The sequence below is a fragment of the Ovis canadensis genome, chromosome 11 (genome assembly GCF_042477335.2).
Source record: "Ovis canadensis isolate MfBH-ARS-UI-01 breed Bighorn chromosome 11, ARS-UI_OviCan_v2, whole genome shotgun sequence".
Taxonomy (NCBI): domain Eukaryota; kingdom Metazoa; phylum Chordata; class Mammalia; order Artiodactyla; family Bovidae; genus Ovis; species Ovis canadensis.
In genome coordinates this window covers 70,815,117-70,833,850 of record NC_091255.1, presented here as the reverse complement: position 1 = coordinate 70,833,850, position 18,734 = coordinate 70,815,117, and the positions used below count along the sequence as shown (strand labels likewise).

Genomic DNA, 18,734 nt, shown 5'->3' with positions numbered 1-18,734 from the left:
TTTATTTTGAACACAGGCTGTGCGGAGGCCCCACACTGCTGTGTGACCCACGAGGCTGAAGTGCGGCCTGGGTAGGGAACCAGCTTTACCTCGGACTCCACTTCCACCCACATCCGAGCATCTCACCATCCAGGCCCGCCTGCTCGCGGGCTGGAAGGTGCCCCCGAGTTCGGGTAACTGTCAGGAGTCCAGGGTGCGGAACTCTGACTCTGGCCAGAATGACCCACACACCCTAAAGGCCGCTTGAAGCTTTCAATGCTGTTTGTTCTGACTCTTGTACTGACTTGCTCCTTGCGGTCCATGTCCACAGAGTTAAGCTCTCCTGACTGGTGCTGAGAAGCCCGCTGCGTCCTCTGAGACGCAGCCAGCCAGCCCTGCTCGGAGCGCCCAAGGCCACTCTGAACCCCACAGCACCTGCGGGTGTTAGTAACGGGACAGCCTTAGGGGTTAGCAGGAGCATTTCCTCCTGGGGACCCTGAGAGTCCATCACGCCGGCTTTGCCCGGGATGGAATGAGACGGCTCTAAGATCTGAGTTGCCAGAGAGGTGGTGACCTCAGCGCCACACACCCTCAGTCAGCAAGAAGCAGACTTTGCCCCCAGTGAGCTGCTATTATAACAAACATCTCCACCTCTCTGCAAAGGGGAACCTGCTAGAGACGGAACCCGCGAGAGAGCCGAGCACCTAGGAGCGCAGGCCTAGGGGAGACCTGCACTGGCCCCCTGAGCAGCCGCTCAGCCACGTGCGGCTCCAAGCCTCTGAGAAGCAGCAGTGAAACGGAGATGCACCTCTGGGTGCAAAACCCCCAAGTGCAGAATAGCCCGTGGAGAATTGTTCACTTTGGATATACTGGGTTCAATAAGATATATTAGAACTAACTTCCCCTCTTTCTGTTTTCAGACACATGGCTGCCTGAAGGCAGCTCTGGCTTGCATTCTATTCCATCTGGCGGGGCTGGTCCAGACTGTCTGAGCCCTACCGGCTCCCACCATCCAGTCCGGCGCTCCTGCTCCCACCCACCCAGGAAGCCAGCTCTGGGCGAAGGCCGTTGCTCAGGGACCGCCGCGCGGACGGGAGGCTGCCTTGGGTCTGCCCCCAAAGGAGACGGATGCACCGTCTCTGGCACTGGGAGCACAGCCCAGCCCAGGAGATGCCCGGTGCCCTGCAGGCCCCCGCGAGGGGCTGCCCTGGCGACATGGTTCCCGTCGCAGGAAACTCATGACAGGAGAGGCAGGCTCGCAGGAAGGCTGGAGCCGGCGGCCTCCCAGTGGCACGCGGGAGGCAGAGGCGGCCCCGGGGCCCGGTCACCAGCTCCACGGCTGTCTGTCATTGTGACCGTTACCATAGCCCCTCGAGCCACGTGTTCAGGGGCGTCGGGATGTTGCCTGTCTTGTAAGCAGGGTATGAACGGCTTTCTGCCAGCCTGGGCTCAGAACCAGGGAGGAAGGGGCAGGGGCAGGGGGCAGCCCTGGTCTCTTAGGAGGCCACAGGCCGGCAGCAGCTGGAAGGATGTTGCTCCAGGACCACCCCCCGCCCCGGCCCCCACCGTCCTGGGCCGACGCGGACGGGCCTTTGTGGAATCCGGGGCAGCAGTTGAGAGCAGCAACGATCAGGACTTTGACCAAGGGCCGGGGCCTCCTCTCTTCCGGCACGTGGAGCCCTCGTGAGGCGCCAGCAGAAGGAGCAGCCCGTTTCAAAGATGGAGGAGGAGGGACAGACGGGTCAGGCGGCCTAGTCCAGCCTCGGGTGAGCAGCCGGTCAGGGCAAAGCCGGGGCTTGCACGCGGGACGCCTGGCCTTGGCCTCCGCGACCTGGACCACGCGGTTCCTTTGCTACAGCCGACGGACCTGCAGCCGCACCTCGCTGTCCCCTGAGCCGGCCTCTACCAGGACCCCGCGTTTACGTCAGGGCTCTCTCTCGGCCTGTGCGTCTCACCGGGCTTTGAAAACGCACCGTGGCGAGTGCCACGACTGTACTCGAGTCTCCGCGCCCGCAGACCCCTCTGCGCCCTGGCCCCCCACCGACCGTGGTGATGGGCCATCTTCTCCACGGTCTTCTAGTTTCGCCTCTTCCAGACACGAGAGCCAAGCTTGAGCAGTGTCTTCAGGCTGGCTTCTGCCACTTCGTCGTGTGTACTGAGGCTCGCCCAGGCTTTTTCAGGGCTTGAGAGCTCCTCTCTTGAGTGCTGAATAACACCCCACCATCCAGACGTGTGGCAGTTTATCTACTCACTCACCTGCGGGAGGGCGTCTCGCCAGCACTCAGGGTTTGGTGGCTACAACTAAAGCTGCTGTAAACCCGTGTCTGCGGGCTGCTGTGCAGACACACGTTTTCAGTTCGTCTGGGTAAACACTTAGGAGCAAGAAGGCAGGACCGTACGGTGAAGACTATGTTTAGCTTTTTAAGAAACTGCCGAACTGTCTTCCGCAGGGGCTGTGCTGACTCTGAAGGAGGCACCCGTAAAATTCTGAATAAACCGTCAGACTTCTGATCTGGTGGGAGGACCCCGCGCCCACACACCTGGTGTGTCTGGTTCTGGAATGTGCTCTAGCAGGCCGCCAGCGGTCCTCGGATGAGGCGTCAAGCACACAGTTACCCGGGGAGAAAGCACCCCCGTTCCAAGGCTCTGTGGTAAAGCTCTAAGCTCTTTCTTTGGCCAATCTCCCTCCAGCTCCTCTGTAACATTTGCTCATCAAGGGATAAGGCAGGAAGCTGACCGTGGAACAACTAGGGCTGGAGAAACACCATCCCAGTTGCCCTGGGCCCTGCAGCCTCTTCAGCCCCATGCCAAACCAACTTCCACATTGCCTGTTGCGCCCAAAGAACGGGACACCTTCAGATTCTCTCTCTTCTCCCAACGTGAAATTTTCAAGAGCCTCCTCAGAGCGAGATGCGCTGAGAATACGACACAGTGACAGAGGCTGAGTTTTAGCCCCACCTAAGCCACCGTGCCCCGGACGCGTCTCCCGTACCCACGGGGGCGGCCAGGGCCTGGCAAGCTCGGAAGCAGGGACACGGAGGGGGTAGGGAAGACCCAGGGCTCCACCCGGGGAGGGATTCTCAGAGCAGGTGGAGGGTCCTCCTGGCCCTGCGGACCCCAGAGCTGTAGGGACTCCAACTGAGGAGGCGGAGGAGGGCGCTGGAAGGGAGGGGATGGTCTACCTCGGCCTGCACGCAGCCCAAATCCAGTGAGCCCTCCGTGTGCAGCCTGGGAGCTGAGCACGGTTTTAAATTGTTTAAATGCAAATGGAAAAATGTTAAAAAGATGATCAGTCTTTGAGCCTTTTGGCAGGAACAGTTGCTCAAATTGGCGAAATCTAAAATTTAGATGAAGGCAAAACCCAAAACATTTTCTCTCTAGCTCTTAGCAGAAAACACTTGCTGATCCCAGTTGGGTAACCAGAGCGGGGGCCTCCTGCCTGGGTCCTGGGCGCCTTTGAGACCTACCCCCTTCAGGGAGTGTGCTGAGGGTTCTCCGACACAGAGCTCAAGGCCAGCTGTGCAGGGGACGCCCCCCACGATCCTGGACAGCCTCTGCGGGGGGACAGGCCTCACCTCTACCAGGATCCAGGACTTACGTGTCTCCCCTGGATACAGAGCTGCCTGTGAACATGCTCTGACCCAGAGAATGTGGGGGGAAGACACAGCAACTGAGTTCTAGGTGCAGCTTAAGGGGCCTCATTGAGGTCCTCTGAAGCTCTGAATAAGCCACTGGAGGAGGAGAAATCTCACGCAGGGCAGACCACACAGAAGAGGACCCGGGGGGCCTTGTCCAAGAGCCAGAGCCCAGGGCCCCCATGGACCCTCCAGAGCCCGGCGGGCCGCGCCGGCCGGCACGTTCCTGCTGAGTCCTGACTCGAAGACTCCCAGTGCTGACTCGGTTGTAGCTTCAAGCCCTTAAGCCTCGGGGTGGTTACACAGCAGCAGACCACTGAAACAACCGCCAAATAAGAGACACAACCGTGTGAAGCCCTTCCTGGAGGCCAAGCTTACTATGGGCAAAACCTAGTCCTCGAAGTGGCGCTTTGAAAACGGCACTGTGACGATTCCCGTTTTATAGACGTCACCCTGAGTTCTTAAAAGAGCAGAGCTGTAGCCAGGGTTGACTCAATGACCATAAAAAAAAAAAGTCACAAAATCAAACAGAACTCTTCCCTTCTCGGAGACATCCTGTCTGCGTGGGGCTACGCGACAGCAGAGCCGAATCAATCCAGAATCAACGCACGGCCGTCAGCCTTGGCCTCATGAGGGGCTCTCGAGCTCAGCCACGGCAGTCTGGTCACTGGTCTCCCCCGGGCCGGCAGGTGGGGGGCCCGACTCACTGCTCGTCGACCCCGTTGGACCCCCAACCCCCCATCATCTCAGGCCTCCTCTGCCGAGCACGGTGCGGTTCCCACTGCTCCTGGCACTTCTGAACAAGACGATCACTTGTGCAGCGACAGAACGAACCAGGCATTAGGAACACATTGTGTGCCAATAAGATCTTTATCAGCCAGAATAGAGGCTTTTTCAGAGTTTCACAGTCCAGGGAGTCTTTACGGATGCGTGCGGCACCCTCAGAGCAAGGGTACACTGAGGCGTGAGGGACACAGGCAGCCCTTCGGGGAGGGCGCCCTGGAGCCTGCCCTGCCACCTGTGGTCTGCAAGCCCCTACAGGCCAGCTCGCCTTTTCTTCGTCTGCAGAACAGGCACTGTGCCTCTCACCCCCAGGACTGTCATCAGAACGAAGGAGGGGACAGGTTCAGGAGTGCAGTCCAGGCCCCGCAGCAGGAACACTGCGCGCCACCTCGGGCCAGACGCCCGCCTGCTCCTCCCCACGGCCCAGGGCAGATTCGCCACACAAAAGGTGAAAAGGGATTCAGTGCTCTTGGCCCCATTTTAAAAAGATTTAAACAAATCTTCAACGGAAGGGCCAAGGGACGCAGCCACAGGGTCCCAGAGTCAGGATGTGTCAGCGCATCCAGCTCGGAGGACACGGCCAGGCCCGGACGGAGGCTCAGAGGACACGGCCAGGTCTGGATGGGAGCAGGTGTCCATCCCCAGGTGGCCTCCGGCCGCTGTGGGGGGACTGAGGAGCCCTGGTGCAGAGCCCAGGTCGGCCGGCGGAGGACTTGAGGCCACGGGGAAATAAACAGACCTCTGCCCCTCTGGTTCGTTATCTGGAAAATAGGGCCAACAGCACCGAGTTTGCAGATTAGACTGATGTCAAGGAGGTCAATGCGTCTCCACTCAGCAGGGCATCCATGCAGCGTGGCTGATCTGCAGGGAGCGTGTCTTCTCTGGGGGAGCGTGGGAGGGGGAGGGGAGGCCAAGGGAAACGGGAGGGGAGAGAGGAGAGGGAGGGGGAGGGGAGGGCAGGAAGAGAAGAGGAGGGAGCGTGGGGGAGGGGAGGGAGCTGGGCAGCAGGAAGGGGCTCAGGGACAACATCACAGGAGGGGCCCAAGGCTCCAGAGAACTGGTAAACCCATTCAGCTCTGATGCCAGGAAAACTACGAGACAAAGAACCGCGGGCGGATGATAGAATATGCGAGGTAATACAAGCAACATCACTCCTCTAAAGATCTGAGACAAGTGTGCAGTTTAAGGAAGACCCCCCCCTCCCTTCCAAAGCGCCTGGCCAGGGCTCTCTAGCCGCTCCTCCTCGGGGCGGGGGAGGCAGGCAGCTGCTTCATGGGCTGCTGGAGCCGGTGGGCCGTGACCCGACACGGAGGGAAATCGGCCTTTGATGGCAAGAAGCGCCTTCCGGTTTATCCTTGTCTTTCTTAATCAAGGGCTTTCTCCGAGGCCACGCGCCCTGCGCTCACGAGCCCGACCTCAGAGCAGCCACTGCACCCCGCGCTGGCTTGGGTCTCTTCCCCGTCTCTTCCCGTCTGGCAGGCGCTAGCTTCCTGCCTGGCTGCCCGCCTGTGAGCGCCGAACGAGGCCCTTGTTCAGATCACTTGCCTTTCAGATCCTTTCACTCTCTCACTCTGCAACCTTTTCCTAGAGACCAGGAGGCATCTCCAGGGAGGAGGGTATTCTGGCCTCTTGGGCCATCTGGGTTCCTGGGGGAACTTCCCGTCCACCTTCAGACCCTCGGGGGTGCCCAGTCGTGGATGAGGGGAGCCACGAGGCCACCGCCTCTGCCCTGTTCCCCGTGGTCACCCCACACCTGTCCTGCGGGCCACGGCAGCTCCAGTCTCCCAGGCAGGGGTAGGGACTCCTCAGCGAGCAGCAGCCAAGGGTCCTGCCGCTTGGAGCTCAGCTGGAGACAAATAAGCAAATGCGTGAGCACGGGATGTGGTCCATCAGAGGGTGACATGTGCCACCAAAGGGGCCAGGGGTGGGGCCGGGGGGGCAGGAGGTTTGCCACCGGGGCCAGGGTGGCCGGGAGAGGCGACCTCCCACAGGTGACATCTGAGCTAAGGCTTCAGGAGGGGAAGGCCGGCCCAGGTGGAGGGAGGGAGAGAAGAATCGGGCATATTTCATAAACACTGGAGACTTCCGGCAGCTCTCGGTAGCCCCACAGGCGGGCCCCAGGACGGGAAACCATCTGGCCCCTAGCGCCCGTGGATGGGCGTGCATGTGCAATTCCGGCTGGCGGGCCCGGGCGGGGAGAGAGGGCATGGCAGGCCTGCAAGCCTCTCCTCCCGGGAGTGACCCGGGCTGGAGGCCCGTCTGTCGTCGCCCAGGGCAACGCGGGCTCCTCCGAGGCTCTGGGCTCTCCTGGCAGTGGCCCACTTGGAACCGCTTCCGTGTCCGACCCTCGGGCAGCCCCACCTCCACGGGGCCCTAGCGGGGAGCGTGCCCGAGGGGAGGGGCTCCCAGCTGCAGGCTCAGCCCGGCTTCTGGCGGGGGGGCAGGGGCCTGCCCGGGTACCATCCTGACTCACTGCCTTAGAGAAGAAAGGGTCTGGTCGTGACTGAGCCCCTCAGGCATCCACGTGGTCCGTATCACCTCGCGGCTTTCCCTCGGGCGTTTCCTTCTCTCTGGAGATGGTGCAGTTCGCGCAGAGGACACACAGGCTTTGTGCTCAGTGTCTCGACTCCAAACCCCACCACTGCCTCCCCCAAGTCGTGTGCCAAGTGTGACAGGCAGACGCTGTGTTCCGAGGGCTTGGTCTGGAGAAGAGGGTCTCTGCGTTGTGGGTGACTCCCTCTGAGGGGGGGGGCTACACACCCCTGCCCCACCGGGCTGTGAGGTTCCGTGGGGTGCACCTTCCAGAGGCTTCTTCCCCACTGCAGCTGGGGGCCCACAGACGCTGCCTGGCTCTCTCCCAGGCCAGAGCCGACGGGGCTCGGGTCTAGTCGGCCGCCAGCAGGCCCTTGACTCTAACTGGATCTCCCAGGCCAGGATAGCTGAATTTCAGGTGGGGGATGAGGTCCAGATGAAGCCTCAGGGACTCTCAAGCTGACCTCAAAGGGTCCTTTCTATGGCAAAGCAGAGAGTCGTGTAACATCAGCTTCAGGAGCTAGCTTCTGATTTGGGCCCCTTCCGTGGGTGTCCACCTCGGCTGCCCATGTGTCAGTGACATTTTCTGCGTTTGCTCATCTTCACTGCTTAAGGAGATGTTCCAAAAACCATTTCAAGGGTTCTGAACAAACAGTCACAAACATTTAAGCCTCCGCTTTGCCTGTTAAGGAAAGTGCCACCTAAGATAATCACTTGGCCTGTGCCTGACAGGAAGGTTTACACAGAGGACAGGATTATTTTCACCTCTGAGCAATTCACAGACTTTGAACCTAGATGGTCTTTTCTATACCCTGCAATGATTCCTTGAGCGAAGTATTCCAATTCCTGGACACACAGAAAGAAAATGCTAGCAAAAGGCACAGCAACCTGCAGTCTTTCCTGACAGAGCTGCCCACAGAGCGCGGCTTATTCCTCAACGAGAGCCAAGTGGAAACCGGGTGCAGACCTGGTCCCATCTGCGTCACCTCTTCCACCGTAAAGGGGGAGCACTTCCCGGGGAAGGCCCACAGCAGGCCTGCAGGATGCTCTCTGGATGCGCAAACTGCGCGGGTTCGAGTGGCTTCCCGTGGTGGAGATGGCCGGAACCAGGGGCAGCAGCTGGACTCCGGCAGTTTGTAGTAATGTCACCTCAGACCATCATTTACCACCTCGGTCACCTTGTCTGAAATACGGGCCTGTGGTTCTGTTTGTCGGTGGGGTTTGTCACGAGGAGAAGAAAGGAGAAAAGGGCCCAGCACACAGGGGACACTGCAGAAATGGCCCTTCATCATCCCCTGCACAGTGGGAACAAGGAGAGGAATGGCTGACGGGACCTGAGGGAATCTGGGCCAGACATGTGATCCTGGGTGTAGCAAGGGGCCCCGAGCTGGTTTCCCACAAATCCCTGACAGCTTGTTCCCAGCATCCTTTTCTCCAATGGGTGTTCCCAGCCTCCATCTCTCTTAAATCATGTTCCCAGAGTCCCTCTCTGACACCTTGTTATGAGCATCCCTCCCACTGAAAGTATTCTCAGAATTCCCCTCTCTCATGAATGTTCCCAGCATCCCTCTCTCTGATGTCATGTTCCCAGAATTCCTCTTCTGATGTCACATTCCCACCATCCCTCTGATGTCACATTCCCAGAATTCCCCTCTCTGATGGATGTTCCCAGCATTCCTCTCTCTGATGTCACATTCCCAGAATTCCTCTTTCTTATGGATATTCACAGCATTCCTCTCTCCGATGGATGTTCCTAGCTTCTCTCTCTCTGATGGATACTCCCAGAATTCCTCTCTCAGAAGGATATTTCCAGCATCCCTCTCTCTGAGGGATGTTCCGAGCATCCCTCCCTCTGACAGCATGTTCTCAAGTTCTGAGCATGACATGGCCAGCACCATACAGATGTGATCTCTTAAATGGCAATCAAGCTCAGTTCAAAGTGTATTTCCCAAGTCAACGTAGTCTAGGCTGTCCCAAGTAAGTGAGCAGGAAGACAGCAGGAGGCCTACAATCCAATGTGAGTTAAGTGAACAAAATCAATGCCAGGAGCAACAACTCTCCAGCTACAGACAACCTCATGAGGTGGAAATTATCACGCCCCTTCACAGGTGGAGACTAAAGCCTGGGGTGTTTAAGTAACTTGATCAAGTGGTACAAGCAGTGTTCCAAAATAATCACTGTGCTTCTAGAAAGTGCTTAGAGGAAAAAGCCAGTCTGAAAAGGTGACTGTAAGACTCTATCCTATAACATTCTTGAAATGACAAAATTTTGCAACAGAAGGCAGAAGAGTGGCTGCCAGGGGTCAGGGGTGGGTGGTGCAGGAAGTGGGTGGGCGTGGTTATGGAAGGACCACGGGGGGCCTGCTGTGGTGGCCGGCTGATCTGTACCTGGACAGGGTGCTGGAGATGTCAACTGACATGTGGTCACGCTGCACAGCACTAAATAAACATACACACCGAAGAGTAGGAGCTTACAAAAGCTCAGCGTTACCACGATACGTTAGCAGCACCCTCAGGTGGAGGAAGGAGGTATCACTTAGGGAGAGGCGGGGGGCTGAACCACACTCCCTTCCCTCAGAGATCATTACCCCCCGAATCTGTAAACACGCTACTTCCACTTAGTAAAAGAAATTTTGCAGCTGTGGATAAGTTATAGATTCTGAGATGGGAAGATGACTCTGGAGTATTTGGGTGAAGCCCATGAAACCCCAACGGTCCTGATGAGAGGGAGGCTGGAGGGCTGGGGCTGGAAGAGACAGAGGGAGATTCCGAGATGCGATGCTGTCAGCATAGATGGCGGAGGAGGAAACCACGAGCCGAGGACCAGCTCCAAAGGCCAGAAAAGAAGACAGTCACCCTGTCAGCAATTCCACAGTAACCCGATGAGACCAATTTTGACTTCTGACCTGCAGAGCTATAAGAGAAGAGATTTGTATTGCTGTAATCCACTAAGCTGGTAGTGATATAGCAGCTATATAAAATTAAGACAATGGGAGGAACCTTGGAAAAAAAGGCAACAAGCTTCAATTATTTGGGCAATTTCATCTATGTGGAATGCTCTCATCCCTGGTGAGATGAGATGGCTGAGGCATTACCGAACATGAGAATCTATTTGATCAGCAGAGACCTGGTCTTCACGGACATGAAGCTCAAAGCCACCTTGATTCCTCAAACTGCTGCCGTTCCCTGCCATCAAGCTTTAGCAGCATCTGGTGGGTGGTACTTGGAGCTGGTGCAGCTCACAATAATAGCCTGTTTAATCCATGTCAGCCAGGAGAAGCCTCCAGAATAAATACTGCATCCAGAGGGTGTATTTTTTCTGTACCATCTCTTTATCCTTCATATTTGAAAAATATTTAAACTCACGATATACCTGGAGAAACTAAAGTGTGAGCTCTTTGCAGGTAAAGAGGTTAGGCAGATTAAGGATCACGAGAATAACTAGACATGTAATTCAGAATTTAAGTTTTTAAGTAAATATTCTAAGCTTACGTTTCTACACTAGGAATATAACAAGCCAAAAAAAAAAAAAAAAAGCCCTTCACAAAGGAATAAAACTTAGCTTCCATTTGGGAATAATGGCTGTTTAACAGAGGCTTCCAGGAACAAACACTGTACCAGGCACCTTTAGTTCTCAGAGCAACTCTGCAGGGAGCACAGTATTGTCCCTGACTCGCCACTGCAGAAACAGGCTCGGAGAGGTCAGGTAACTTGCTTGAGCTCCCACAGCCTACAAATAATAAAGTCTGGATTGGTGCTCACATTGGTTGGATCTCCAAGCTCATGTCTTGCTCTCACTACTGCCTCAAAGATAAACGCGTGAGGCAGCATGTTGAATAAATACCACAACGTCACCAACAGCTAACATGAGACCTCTACAAAGAGCTGAAGGTTGGCCTTAACTTGGAATTCATCAGCTTCTCCATACCGGAGCTCAGTGGGGAAGGGACCGTGCGTCCGCAGGGCAGAAAGTGGGCTACCCACCCAGTCACTGGCATGTAGGGAGCTTCCTAATATAGGAAGAAAACTGCTCCATGTGTTATGACAAAGCCAGAGCAGCACGGCCCCTGCCGTCAACACATGAGTCCTGCAGCCACTCCGCCAAACCTCGGGCATGCCCGTCCTGGGAGGCTCCAGCACCCACACCGCGCGCTGCTGAGGGCACCTGCTGCTGTTGTTTCGCTGCTCAACTGTGTCTGACTCTTTGCCACCCCATGGGCTGCAGCCCGCCAGGCTCCTCTGTCCGTGGGATTCCCCAGGCAAGGACACTGGACTAGGCTGCCATCCCCTTCTCCAGGGGATCTTCTGACCCAGGGAAGGAACCTGCATCTCCTGCATAGGCAGGCGGGTTCTTTAACACTGGGTCACCTTTGGAGAACCAAGTACTACCTATGAAACAGCGTGGTGTCTGATGCGCCAATCACTCTGGTTTTCTGACACAGACAACAAACTGGTGGTCACCAAAAGGGAAAGGGGGGCAGGGACGAATTAGAAGCTCGGGATTAATGGCTACACACCATTGTATACAAAGCAGATAATCAACAAGGACCTGCTACAGAGCACAGGGAACCACATTCAGTGCCTCATGATAACCTATAGCAGAAAAGAACATGGATGTGTCCTCATGATAGCGAATCACTGTGCTGAACGCCTGAAACCAACAAGACATTATAAAGCAACTACACTTCAGTAAAAAACCAAAACGTTAAATCTCTCTGGTTTTGCTAAAATCCCATCATTGCAACCACCCCTGAGCCCGTGTTTCCACCCGGAGCCTCTCCCAAGCAAGGTCCCTCCTTCCCCACCCCGCAGTGGTTCTTATGTTCCTTTGCCTGTGACTGGAAGAAATGCATTTTACCACACGCCCACCTCACACATACGTGTAACAAACAAAAGTGCCGTGAAGCAAGACGTGTCCTTACTGTGTGCATGGAGCTCTCATGCTCTCTTTTTCTGTATTTGCTCCTCACACACTGACGGGTGATGCCGGATCCCATCCACACCCCACGAGTGGCTGCGTTTCATGGAGAGTGAGGGGCCTACCTCCGGGGCGATGTAGTCGGGGGTCCCACAGAAGGTCCTGGTCGTGACGCCATCCATCATGTGCTCCTTGCACATCCCGAAGTCCGCGATCTTGATGTGTCCTTCCGAGTCCAGCATGACGTTGTCTAACTTCAGGTCCCTGCAAGGAAGCAGGCACCATCAGCGTCCCTCAGCACGCAACCATTCGCTCGGCCTCCTTACTGCAGGCCTGGGAGAGCTGGGGCGCCCCTGCCACTTAGCGATCTTCCATCTCCAGAGCCCAGCGCAGTGCCCAGGGTACTTGTGTGTATGCCAAAGCGCCTCAGTCCTGTCCAAGCCTGTGTGACCCCACGGACTGTAGCCCACCAGGCTCCTCTGTCCATGGGCTTCTCCAGGCAGGAACACGAGTGGGCTGCCATGCCGTCCTCCAGGTGCTGGGAGCCAGTGTGAGGAATCCCGCCCGTGACAAGGTCATGAGGAAGGAAGCTGACATATGCAAGGCGTGCTCAGACTTCAGGGACCCCTCTGGAAATTCCTAAGCATGTACCCCAACAAAAATCTGCCGGCTTTTGTGCTCTGCGTTTCCACTCTTCTGACATTTTCTGGAAAAAGTCAATTCAGGGCTTTAGTCTTCTGCATTTGAAAGAGTGTTTCAATCCAAAAAACCCTCTGATGGCTTTCTAGCCTGCCTGCAGGACTCGTACAGCTGCGCGTGTGATTGTTTGAGGCCTCCTGACCGCAGGAGGCACAGGAAGCTTAAAACATCCTAGGAATGTAGGAGCTTCCGAGGAGTCAAAATCTTTAGAATAGGACTGATTAAAGGTTTCATTTGTTGAGTCAATATTTGCTGCCAAATTTTCACATCCTTTAGTTGTAGATATAGTTAGAAAAACAAGTAGTAGACCTTGTGTTAGCAACATTAGATCTTTGAGTTAAGTACCTTCTTTGTTATATCCCACTGCACCTTTGTTCTATAGAGATGTAACTTTAATGCTAATGCTTTAAGGAAATGTAGATTAAAGAAAAACACTTCAGGGGAAACAAGATTAACATTCATTAAGGAAGAGAGCCAAAAAGTGTTAACAAGCCTCTTGGCCAGAAGATAATGTAAATCACCTGAGACCTTTTGCATGCCAAATGATGTATAGAAAGAGCTTGAGCTGCGAACGCTACATAATCTTGTGTTACCCATTGATCTCTGTGTTTTATCAAAAAGTATAAAAGGCCTTCTGAACAATAAAGGATGGGGCCAGCTTCTTGGACCAGCTTCTCTAACTAGTCTCCCAGCCTGGTTTCTTGGCACTCTGGCTCCCCCCGTGTCTCTCTCTCTTTCCCTCTCTCTGCTCTTTACTTTAATTTCGGGCTGAATTTCCACCTGGAGCGCGGAGGCTCTCCACGTCTACTTACTTGCCCCGGCTGTTAAGACCCGCGAGAAAGGGAGCTTAAGGCGAGGCACCCTTAGATATTCAAGCGGGCGCCGGTGGCCCAACGTAGATGGTGCAAATTCCTTGTCTGGGATTTTATTGGCCTTCCGCGTAAACCAAGCTATTCAGCCCTCTTCTTCCACTTAATCTTCTTACTACACTATAGTTTCTTAATCTAATCTTTCATTAATAAATAAACAAGTCTTTCCACGCCGACGCCGTCCACCCTTCGAATTCCCTGGATCCACCGGGGCTGGACCCCGGCATCCAGGGGATCTTCCCGACCCAGGGATCACACCCGTGTCTCCACGCCTCCTGCGTTGGCAGGCGGGTTCCTCACCACTAGCGCCACCTGTGAAGCCCACCTAGGGCACAGCAGATACTTAATAAACCAGACTGAGTGACGGCGCCAGTGATTCCCACCTTGATGGCAGGCGAATCACCGGAGACTCAGCTGAGCAGCTCCGAGGGCCCGAGCTCCCCGGCTGGTTAGTGTCCCACCCAGAGGGCTCAGGCTCCCCAGCGGGTGCAAAGCGCAGGCTCAGAACCACTGCAGGTGCACTCGGCCCCCCATTCTGCGGTGTCCTGCCGGCCGACGTCCTGCCTTCGCCGTAACCAGCAACGGCAGGAACCGGATCCGTCAGGCCCCCTCTCCCCGCCCGCCCCAGCTCCCCCCGCGCTCCTCTGCTGAGCATCACTAGCAGAAACTCAGCCTGCACGGTCCCCGACCCTCACGCCACATGAAAGGCAGAGGAGGGAGCCGGCAGGGGAGAAAAGCTCATTTTCTTGCAGAAGCAGAAATGAAATATGCCGTCTCTGAGATCCAGAAACCAGAAGCTGGTCCACATTTGCCTGGAGGCTGCAGAGAATGGTGGGTCCCAGCAGGTCTCCATGATGGGGTGGGGGGGATTGTCCTCTCCATGTTGACACCCCCTCTCCCCCCAACAGAATCACACGCCCATGGAGTCCAGAGGGCCAGCAAAGCCTCCTCTGTGCTGCAGGCACAGGGCCTTGATGCTCACCGATAAATGATTCCTCTTTTATGAAGGAAGAACAGCCCGATGGAAATCTCTGCTGCATAGAACCTGCAACAGAAAACGTCTGTCAGGCGTCCGGCTTGTTCCCTCCGGCCTCCTGGATACTTTCTGCGCTCAAGATCAGGCAGCAAAATGGCACAGGAAGGGGGGACCCTGACCGCCAGAGGCTGGCACTGCCCTACAGGCAGCGCCAACCCTCTGCGGTTTTATGACCCCAGCTTCCCCAAGGGACGACACAGCTGATAAAATCAGCGGAGCAGGTTTATTACCTGTCTGAAAACAAGCCCTTCTTGTCTGGGGCAGGTGGACAGGTAATTTAGCGCTTAAAAGAAATTTTGAGCACAATCTTTTAAGAGTGGCTGTCTGCTAGGTGGTTCTGTCAGGCTATAGTAGATGGAAGCAAATTCCCATTTTCCCCGTAAGGACAGAATACGTTAGCGTTTGAAAACACACATCTGCCCTAGAAGACAAAGGTCAGTGTGAGCTGAACTCTGGGAATGGCTTACTTACTCCCACAGCCTCACCCCAGGCACTGGGGGAGTGGGGCCCAGGCCACAGTTCATACCTGGTGCACCCTTTAAATAATTCAGCATAGGAAGGAGTCACAGCCGTCGCTTCAGAGTTGCTAATGGATCAATGTCTGAAACTCCAAAGAAACGCTGAAGGAGGTTTTAAAATCTGCTTGTGTTTAGTTCCTGAAGCCCGAGAAGCCACGAGACTCTGCCTGTGCAAACAGCACTCTCGTGAGGCTTCAGTAAGCACACGTGTTTACACAAGTGTGTCTACAGGAGCGGAGGAAGGGCCCCTGATGACAAGGGCCACACTCTCAACAGGGGGCCGTCTCTGAGTGCCGGCGGGAGGTGGGGAGGAGAGCAGGGGTCACGGGTGACTTTCCTGCGGCTTTCTCCTGTTTTTCTGTTTTGTTTTTTTTTTTTAAATATGAAACGTTCCAGCAACACAGATACAATTGAAGGTACTAAGAGGGACGCGCATGGTTTCTGGATGGAGGGAAGCTGTTCTGCCCTTGGCTCCGACAGCCCTGAGTGGTTAGGCTCAGCTCTGCCATTGGCTTGTTTTAATGCTTTGTAACTAACAACATAAGAGACGGGATCAGGGGACAGCTTTCTGAAAACGGAAAGGAAAAATAAAAGCAGAAACCAGCAGCCCTGCCCTTGTTTTGAGCGAGCCCGCAAGAACGCCCTGCTCTGCCTCAGGTGGGTCTCCCCAGGCCGGCTCACCCCAGTGGGCCAGAGCGGCTCGGGTTTATTGTTTAGACTGAACCAACGCTGGAGCCGGATGGAGGTTTGCTCAGGTGATTAACTGGGGTTCCTGGCACAACAAATCTCCACTGGGGGTGAAAGGGCTTTGCCTCTCTGAGTTACCCGCGACTTCCTGGCCCTGGAATACGGGCTGATTCTCCAGGTGGTCAGGGCTCCGCCTCTAGATGCTCCGTCTTCCCTGGAGCCCGCGTCTCCCTGACGGCGCGGATTCCTGCCTCCCGGCCTCGAGGTGCGCACACCCCACTGAAACCTACCCGGAACTCCTCCTGGACGGCAGCCCGTCCCAAGCCTACGGGGCGTCACCTCGGCCTCTCCAGGACACTGATGCCCCTGGGGCTCCAAGGCCGCTCCGCTCTTTCTGCAGGCTGTCCGCACCTGTGCTACACCAGGCCCCCACCCTCCCGTCTCCTCTGGCCGGGAGGCCCCGATGCTGTCAGGCCCCCGAGGCCCCCCAGGCTCTCTCGCTCCTAGCCAGGCCCTCGCTCTGCTGGGCGCAGCACCCAGAGCCCCTTCCGCTGCTCAGCTCCTGAGGGAGTGGCTCAGGGGTCGGGGCAGCTCCCAGGGACGGAGGAGAACGAAAGTCTCCGTCTCCGTGGGACGCGCGGGCGGACCCCGGGGAGGCAGCGGCGCTTCGCCCCACTTCCAGAGCTGAGAGCACTCGAGCTACTCACACTGCTTGCGGCTCCTTGAACCTCCCGACCTGCTGGATGTGGTACATGAGGTCCCCGCCGTTGACGTACTCCATGACGAAGTAGAGCCGGTCCTGGGGGCCGAGGAGGGGGCGGTGAGCAGGCTCCCCGCGGCCGGCGGCCCCGCTCCAGCCCGCGCTCTGCTTTCCCGCTGGGGAAACGCGGGCCGCGCCGGCACGTCTGCCCGGCGGAGCCCGTTGCAGTTTTCTCCCCGCAAGAAAGAATTAGAAAAAAAGCCCTGTGTGTGAGGACCTCAGGACATGCCCTGAAACCTCAGCGCTCAGTTGCCCTGCCCACCCCTCTGGTTACAGACGCTCCCAATGGTGGAAGCGGCCTCACACCTTCCTCCCTTCTCTCCTACACACAGAATTCATTTCCAAGGTGGGGCTGGAGTGAAGAGCCCACAGAGGCCAGTTCTTTAGCCAGTGGCTGGCAGTGCAGTGATGGACGGCGATGCGTTTGCCCAGAGTGTCTGAGAGCAGACCTGGTGGGCCGGGGGGCTCGTACCCCGTAGAGCCCAGGGTCGTCTGCCGTGGGGTGGGGCTGCGTGTGCGGAGGCCGCCGGGTGTTCTGCATCCACGTTCGCCCAAATGCTGTTTCTGACTCTCTGTGTGCGCAGCACACAGCACGGAGCTCCGAGAGTCTGCGCCCCTACGAGGACCTTACCCCGGGACAGATGGGAGGTGGAGGGGCTTTAGGAGGGAGCTAAGAGCGCAGCGCAAGGAGACGCTGGCCTCTCTCTTCCAGGGAGCACCACCACTGCCCAGAGGTCATTGGAAGCGGTGCACAGGAGGAAAACGACAGAGCTGGGGCCGACAGGCAGGAGAGGGCGCTGGGAGCCTCAACCCCTCGCCTTCCTGTCATGAACCTTCATTTCAACCTTATTTCTCTGCTTTGCAGCTTTCCAGAGCTTAAGCAGTGGAACCGGGGTGACAGGATCCCGGCTGGGGCTCGTCCCTCTCCTTTGCGTGTTGCTAGATTCTCTTCCGGACGCTGCTGGGAGCTGCTGGGAGACGGACCTTCACTCGGCTGCCCGCGCCCGGCCGCCCCCTGGTGGCCGGGACTGGCTCTGCGGCCCCGCCATCCACTCCGGGCCGCAGAGCCACAGGTTCAGGACGACAGCCGCTGAGGCGTGGAGAGCTTGCCTTTGGCAACGCCTCACTACGGTGCGGCGTACAGTATACACACATACAAATATAAATATCTGAGGGTTTGTATTTCTTGGAGGTTACCTGCCAGCACCATGCCCCAGACTTGGCTGATTAGTGGAAATTATTTTGTCCTCTTTAGTTAACCTGTGTGACAGGGCTCTGCAAACGTTTTCTGCAAAGGGCCAGACAGGAAATGTTTCAGGCTTTGTGTGTGTCTTGCAACTACTCAGCTGTGCCTTTGCAGTCAAAAGCCCCTGATGCCAGGTTAGTGAAGCGGCAGGCTATGTCCTGAGAAAACCACTTATGGATCTTGAAATCATCTACTTTTCTTGTGTTACAAACTAATATTCTTTTTATAAAGCCTCTCTTAGAGCTCAGGGACCATCCACACAAAACAGGCCAGACTGCCACCCCTGAGTGAGCATTACCCAAGAACATCCTCTTCCAGGACATGGGTCTCCTGACGCTCTGATGGCAATTCGGTAGCTGTACCAGGATTTAATGAGCCAGGACTGTGAGTTACCGTTTTGTATCTCTAAGCCTTAACACATTGCCTGGTGCGCGTTAGAAAAGCCTTTGATAGAAGCACTCACAGAATCAAATGGAGTTAATGCCAAGTCTATGAGTAGGGGATGCCCTGAAGTCCCCAGGGGCACCCAGTCTGCTTGGGAGAGGAGGGCGTGGGCTACCGTCTTCTCCCAGGAGGGGGCTGGGGTGTGGCGTGAGCACCCTGTGGCGGGGGCGGGGGCGGGCCCTCACCGCCGTCTGGAAGCTGGAGTGCAGCTGCGTCAGGAACGGTGGCTTGTCCAGCAGGGCCAGCACCCGCTTCTCCACCATGGTGCACTCCACGTCGTCGTCCTGGATGACCACGTCCTTCTTCAGGATCTTGATGGCGTACAGCTCCTCGGTCCCCTTCCGGTCGGCCAGCATCACCTGCAGGCAGATGGAGGGCAACCTGAACATCCGGGCACACGGCACGGGGGGTGCCGGAACTGTGTGTACAGACCCGTCAATTATTTTTAAAGAGTTTATGTGGCTCATTTTTAAAGTCTTTATTGAATCTGTTACAATGTTGCTTCTATTTTCTGCTTTTGGTTTTTTGGCAAAGAGGCATGTGGGATCTTAGTTCCCCGACCAGGGGTTGAACCTGCAGCCCCTGTGCTGGAAGGTGAAGTCTCAACCCCTGGAGCACCAGGCCAGGCC

The 18,734-nt window shown here is 56.4% G+C and overlaps 1 protein-coding gene and 1 long non-coding RNA gene across 8 annotated transcripts in view; one reads left to right on the top strand and one right to left on the bottom strand.

The window, feature by feature from the left end:
* Positions 1-18,734, bottom strand: part of PRKCA (protein kinase C alpha) — a 283,875-nt gene that overhangs the window by 19,121 nt on the left and 246,020 nt on the right. For all 3 annotated transcript variants that reach the window (XM_069542356.1, XM_069542357.1, XM_069542358.1), the window contains exons 10-13: positions 18,291-18,464; positions 16,363-16,454; positions 14,397-14,459; positions 11,972-12,110 (exon numbers count right to left, since the gene is read on the bottom strand). In XM_069542356.1, coding sequence (XP_069398457.1) covers positions 11,972-12,110; positions 14,397-14,459; positions 16,363-16,454; positions 18,291-18,464 — 468 coding nt within the window. The remainder of the gene's footprint in view (positions 1-11,971; positions 12,111-14,396; positions 14,460-16,362; positions 16,455-18,290; positions 18,465-18,734) is intronic.
* LOC138414603 (uncharacterized) lies at positions 14,882-18,605 on the top strand. Of its 5 annotated transcripts, none has more exons than XR_011246922.1 (5): positions 15,192-15,625; positions 17,128-17,199; positions 17,281-17,795; positions 17,893-18,045; positions 18,345-18,605. It is a non-coding gene; the product is annotated as an uncharacterized lncRNA (long non-coding RNA). The 5 variants fall into 5 exon arrangements; XR_011246920.1 differs by having other exon boundaries at positions 15,586-15,723; XR_011246919.1 differs by lacking the exon at positions 17,128-17,199 and having other exon boundaries at positions 15,539-15,625.